This window comes from Aplysia californica, unplaced genomic scaffold, assembly GCF_000002075.1.
Source record: "Aplysia californica isolate F4 #8 unplaced genomic scaffold, AplCal3.0 scaffold00380, whole genome shotgun sequence".
Lineage (NCBI taxonomy): Eukaryota > Metazoa > Mollusca > Gastropoda > Aplysiida > Aplysiidae > Aplysia > Aplysia californica.
In genome coordinates this window covers 419,420-426,092 of record NW_004797650.1, presented here as the reverse complement: position 1 = coordinate 426,092, position 6,673 = coordinate 419,420, and the positions used below count along the sequence as shown (strand labels likewise).

Below are 6,673 nucleotides of genomic sequence, written 5' to 3'. Positions count from 1 at the left end.
CGTGGGGCAGGATCACATAAAACAAAAAACATACCATCTTTTTTCCCGGGCGCCTGGGCTGCTTTTCCAACATATCACCCAAAAAAAAACAACAACAACCACACGGGATACCTCGAACATTACCACTTCCCACCTAAACCCACAACATCAACATTTTCTACTCAATCTAAAACAACGCAACTTTTTGTTTCCCCCCGTAAATCACATACACATACAACACTACCATACACCACCTCGACCCAAAAACACTACCCAAAACCAGCTCCATTTAGAACACTACCCAAAACCACCTCGATTTTAGATCATTACCCAAAACGGGGAGTTTTTTTTAAATCATTACCTAAAACGGGCAGTTTTTAAATCATTACCTAAAACGGGGGGGATCTAGACCCCTTCTTTCTACTAGCAGTCTCCTAAGAAACCATTCTGATAAATGAATGTACTTTGAGATGTCGATGAGATAACGATCATAACACAGTCGAAACTGACAAAGGCGGCTTCAAATTGTTGAGGAGAAAAATGGCCGTCTTAGACAGGCGGTCATCTTACACATAATCGTTATAATTTTTTATAAGTTAAAAAAAAGTTTAAAATTTAAAAAAATATATATACAGAAGAGAGGAAAGGCGAAGTAGTCGTTCGTACAGTTACTTGTCTTATACAGTTGCAGTAAGACCAAGTTCGACAGCAATATTTTAGTGCTTAATAAAAACTTAAAAGGCAAGACTGTCCCGAAGAGAAGACGGCATCCATGCACTGGATGGCCCTGCACTCAGGTATATAGAGAATAATATAGGTTCGGAAAATAGATATGATCTTGGCGGGGAAAGTTGTAACATGATTAGCCACAAAAATATTATTAAATGCCTTAGGGAGCTTTACACACGACTTCTGTAGTGTATGGGACCTGACACGAAAGGCTCTGAGTTCATGCTAAACATTGATGTAACTCAGAACGTCATCGTTCTGTTCATGTTCAAGAGAGAGCCCCACCCATGTCTCTAATTGCCTCTTCCTGTCTGTGTAAATCTCTTCATGGTTACATATTCGTATTAATCTGGCACTGTCAAACACGCCATTGACCATTGAGGTCAACTCGGGCTAAGTGTAATACAGCTTCCCAGAAAAAAGATGGAAAGAGGTAGGGGGAGCGCTTGATTTGTTTGTGTATTACGTTTCCTTGTTCTTTTTGTGGGGGCCAATCTCACCTGACATTTCATGAGGTCTTTACATCCGTCTCCAGCCAGCTGGTCCATGCAGTTCTGTGTGTTGCTGGGTGTGGTGCTACCAGCACTACCACTGGGCACGATCAGGTCAATGATGAAGGTGGGGGCAATGGGTGGAGGCTGTGTGGTCGTGGGGACAGTGGGTGGAGGCTGTGTGGTCGTGGGGGCTGCGGTTGTCGTTGCTGAGGAGTACAGAGGATTGTCAAGGGGATCTACGACTGAAATTTATATCTAAATTAAAAATGTAAACTTCGAAACAAAGCCTTACCCGGTCCAGAATATATGCTCTCGAGTGACGTAGTAGAAATACACTTCTACATTTTTTTTAAAAAGACAATAGTTACGTTTTAATCTGTTGTTCCGTGATTACTGGCAAGACTGGGGAAGCCGTGGGCATTATAGTTAGTGCAAATACCAACGGTGAATCGTGACACACCGGCAATTTTAGCAATACTTGCTTGAAACAGAAGTAGGTTCGTGAACTTTTCAAGAAGTTAACGGCCACAGACTTTTCTTCGCATGTAATGATGTGTATCTAAAATATAAATGGACGCGATTACCTAAATGTATCACGAAATAAAAACACATAAAAACAAAATAAAATCCAATCGCATACAAAATCTCATGGAAGTCACAGTGTGGTTACAGTGGCATATTACCATGTGATTGGTTGTAAATGTGAGGCCTCGTGGTGGAATCAGGCTCTCGTCAAAATAATTAAAGTGAAGAAACTTGCATTTTTCCGCAGGTTTGTGAATTTTTATCAAATTTTATTTTCCTCAATACCTTCCAGGCCCATTAAAGAACTTATTTCTGTGTGGATTTTTCTGAAAAACGTTGAAAAAAGGCACAAACAATATAAATTTTTAGTTACCACGGACTTTTAAGCTAAGGAAATAACTAATCTTTGGCGGCCATTTTCTCACTAATTTTACCTCTGAAAACAGGTGACCCCCACCTCCTTCTTTTGCAAATATCTCGACTTGTATTCAAGATAAATGGATAATTTTTTATCCAAATAAAGACAACAGAACAAGCTTTAAGATGATACCAATAACTCTACATGCCCAAAAATTGGCGAGAGCCTGATTCCACCACGCTGCCTCACAAATGTGTTACGCCTCTGTCCACACAATTAAAGATCATTAATAAGACAGGTTACTACGACTCTGCCTGTCAGGAGGTACTAGATAAAGAAATGGTAAAATTAATGGATTTCATGCAGTTACAGGTATATCTGGCCACTGGCCGGCAATGTGACCAGAGACTGAAAGTATGAGAGAATTCCGTACTTTTGACCTGCTGGAAAAGAAAAAAAAGCAACTAGTTTTGGACTTCTCAAAGAGAACAACGTACTTGCATACTATTTAAGTAAGAACAATCTTTCCATTTTAGCTTTTTAGTTTCTTTCTGTTTCCTGGAAAGAGTAAGATACGATGTGCATTTTTAAAAAGATAAGAACAAAATCGAAATATAGAAAAAGAACCTACGCAATGAATGACATGTGGGCTTGTTAAAAAGCCTGCCGTTTTCGTCTCTGTAAACATAGACTACATATCAAAGATGTTTCTTCAAATCTCTTTGACCAGCAATGAAAACAATTTAAAAACACCAAAGGGAGAGAAGGCATGGAAAGGTAACGTGTGGTCTTAAACTCCTGTCATCATCAAGTGGTTACTCAAGACGCTAGGCTACTTTAGAATTACACTCTAAGACCGTGAGTTCACAAACAGAACGTTATATCTGCTCTATCAAAATTGCAAGATTATTCGGAGTCATTATTAGGATGTTCAAAGTATTACTTTCGAAAAAGTTTGAAACGTTGTGAAAGTCAATGTGTGAGGCAGCGTGGCGGAATCAGGCTCTCGTCAATTTTGGGGTATGTAGAGTTATTGGTATCATCTTAAAGCTTGTTCACTTGTCTTTATTTGGATGAAAAAATATCCATTTATCTTGAATACAAGTCGAGATATTTGCGAAAGAAGGAGGTGGTGGTCACCTGTTTTCAGAGGTAAAATTAGTGAGAAAGTGGCCGCCAAAGATTAGTTGTTTCCTTAGTTTAAGAGTCCGTGGTAACTGAAAATTTACATTTTTTGTGCCTTTAATCAACATTTTTCAGAAAAATCCGAACAGAAATGAGTTCTTTAATGGGCATGAAAGGTGTTCAGCCAAAAAATGAAAATTTGATACCAATTCAGAAACATGCGGAAAAATGCAAGTTTCTTCACTTTGATTATTTTGACGAGAGCCTGATTCCACCACGCTGCCTCACATATTTTTTACGTCAAATGTCTCCCAACTAGGCAGTGGGCAGATAGAACATTGTAATTCTAAGATAACAAAGAGACAGGGATCTCCGATTTGCTGCCCATATTCCATTAACACTTTGAAGACATGTATTCTGGCCATTCTACAACGCTTGAAGGCACGCTTCAAAAGAGAAGCGTTTTGTTAAACAATCAGATTTGTCCATTCTGTTTTCTTTAGCTGACTCTTTAAGCAGGCAGTAACATGCGTACCATGAAATATTATACAAGCTTGGGTTTCTGATTTGAGTATCATGAGGGTTGGAAGTGTGCAGTAGCATTGCCTTAGTTTTTCTGTTTGTCGGACTTAATGTGTTTGATAAGTCCTAAGGAGTTTTTAAAAAAAACAGTGTGGAAAGAGCATTCCGACTCTGTACTCACTGAAATAAGCACCAAAGTGAGTGTCAAGACATTGGCGAGTGTTGCAACAGTCGGAGTAGCACTCGTCTGGGTAATGTCCGTGGTGGTTTGGCACTCCGCACTCGTGATCGCGCAGTTCGTCTTGGCAGTGCTAGGGGGATTTCCAAACATTGTTGTCGTAAGTACGTCATGTATTTTACGCCTTCGTCAACTCATTTTAGGCGAGTTGTTGCTACCGTGAAGGAACCGGGTCTCACAAGGTTGCGCGTAGGTTTCTTACAATGAGAAAGATGGGGATAATAGTCTCCCCCCCCCCCCCCCCCACCGGGAATCAAACTCATGTCTTTTGTGTTCAATGCACTAAGCTTAACCATCATAACATAGACAGCGGAGCAGTGCTGGGGATATCTGTGGCGAGAACACATAACTCACGGAGATCACAGATATCACAGATATCACAGATATCACAGATATCACAGATATCATTGATCCAATGACTTGGGGGCTCGAAAAGTTTCGATTTCGCAGCACAGCATTTATTCCAAAACATTACTGAGTAACTTTAATTTACCCCCGACATCACTTAATATCCCGTTGTCGTGGACAACATTCCCTGACAATGGTATTATTATAGTCATTGCCTTGCGGTGATATAACCAGACACGGTGAAAGGGGAGGGGCATGCGTACATATAGGCCTACCTTAATCTGGCATATCACCCGTCTTGCGTTTTCCTTATATTACTATGGAACAGAATGCTTTGTTATTCTTAAAAGTAAAAGGTTTTATCATGAGCCTTGTTGCTTCCTCTCTTTACTCACCCTGGCAATACCAAAAGATACGAGGAAAGACAAAAAAAACTTACAGCCGCAAAGAGAGACCAGTTACGAAAGATAAATACAGAGATACACAGAGAGAAAGAAGAGTCAGCGTTGATGGAGAAAAGAAAATTCCCAGCCCTTTGTTTTGTATGGGATCAGTAAAAGAGGGGAGAGGGCGTGGATAAGTGAGCCATTCAACACGTGAGAATAACATAATAATATGTACTCAATTTCTAACCCCAGTATTCTAACTACAGTAACTAAATGTACATCGTCAACAATTGCGTGTATCAGAACATAAAACAAAGCACAATAAAAGATTTTAAAAAATCCTAAATAAACGTCTGATGCTCACGAACAAGTCACAAACCAAGTCGATTATGCCGTAAACATTGACATGATGTTACCCAAAATCGCTTCTGAAGTGAACCATTCTGCACCCAGGCCTTTCCCACGATCTTAACAAAGAGTCTGAGACTTTCTAGTACCTAGCAATAAAGGGGTTAGGTTTAATCTTAATGAGAAAGAGATACATGGCAGTTCAGTCCTCACTCGAAAGTCTCCGTCGTGTTTGCACTCCCCCTTGACCTCATGATCGTCATGTTTGACTCTGCAAAACTGGAATAAAAAAAAGATAATGAGAGAATAAATGACCCGGCAACGATGGTTTAGTTTGTTTTAAGCTAAACATATCTGAGTAATAAAAAAACAACCCTGTAATTAGTTCAGCGGGAACGATGAAAAGACAAATAAAGTGAGATTTACTAGTAGCATCCCCCGACACAGGCACACTTGCCCTTTTTAACTCCCAGTGGAGCACAGGCCATCAACAACATTACTCCAGCGAAGCCTGTCCTGAGCATCCTTTTCTATCTGTTTCCATAATGTCCCTGCTTTTTCAATTTCCACTTGTACCCTCGCCTCCATGTCATCTTTGGTCTTCCCTTCTTACGCTTTCATTGTGGGTTCCACGTTAAAGCCTGCCTGATGATGCTTGTCGGGGGTCTCCTCAGGGTGTGTCCAATCCATTTCCATTTCTTCATCTGAATATCTTCCTTTACTGGCCTTTGGCTTGTTCTCTCCCACAGTCGAGTATTCGTGATTCGATCGTACCACTTGATCCCCACTATCCTTCGTAGGCATCCATTTACAAAGCTCTGCAGTTTTCTTGCTGCTGATGCTGTGAGCCTCCATGTCTCCCGACACACGCACACCTGAATCAAAGTGTGCTGTTTCGAACAAGAAGAATACATGTACATTCTGGTTGGTATCGGTTCCTGGTCCATGTTACATAATATTAAAAACGTATGAACTCATTCACACTGTACGTGTACTGACTTCTGGCAACCGTTCAGGAAAGTGCTGAGGGGAGTCAATAATTCTAAAGTGGAAGTAATTCAGAATTTAAGGAAGCCGAATGCTTCGACCCCGCCAGTCAGAAATAGCCGGGGTGGAGTGAGATTCAACAACCGTAGCCCAGTGGACAGGTGAATTTACTCGACTATAGTTTTGTAACTTCCCCACGCAAGAACCCATGTCCTTTGAGTTTGAGTGCGACGGTAGAGATTCCAACCATGACAGCAAAGACGCCGGTGGTGTAAGCTCAGATCGCTCAAATAATGTCTTATTACAGCTTCCTCTAAGTGTAACCTAACATCTTCGGTCTGACCCAGTGCCTGTTCTGTTTAGGCTGCTCTTATTGGCCCACATGGGCAAATAAGCTAGGGCTTAATGGCCAACATGGGCCAATTTAATGAGTTGTTTTTCAATGTGTTTAATACATGGTGTTGTCCCAACTTGTTCTCTTTTATTTTTTCTTTATCCCTTCTTGTTAATTTTTTCCTGAGGCATTCCATCTCGCCCACATTTCTACAGAATTGATTGTTTGTCAGTGTGTTCCTGCAGTTCAGTGTTATTGTTATGCAGTAGACTTTGATCGTCTGCGAACAGTATTTCATTT

The 6,673-nt window shown here is 40.7% G+C and overlaps 1 protein-coding gene across 1 annotated transcript in view; it reads right to left on the bottom strand.

The window, feature by feature from the left end:
• Positions 1–1,076: 1,076 nt before the first annotated feature.
• LOC106012461 overlaps positions 1,077–6,673 on the bottom strand; it is a gene marked incomplete in the record, with an annotated part of 14,324 nt that continues 8,727 nt past the window's right edge. Inside the window, 3 exon segments of the mRNA XM_013085503.2 lie at positions 1,077–1,408; positions 3,914–4,043; positions 5,266–5,331. Of these exon segments, the coding sequence (XP_012940957.1) occupies positions 1,092–1,408; positions 3,914–4,043; positions 5,266–5,331 (513 nt within the window).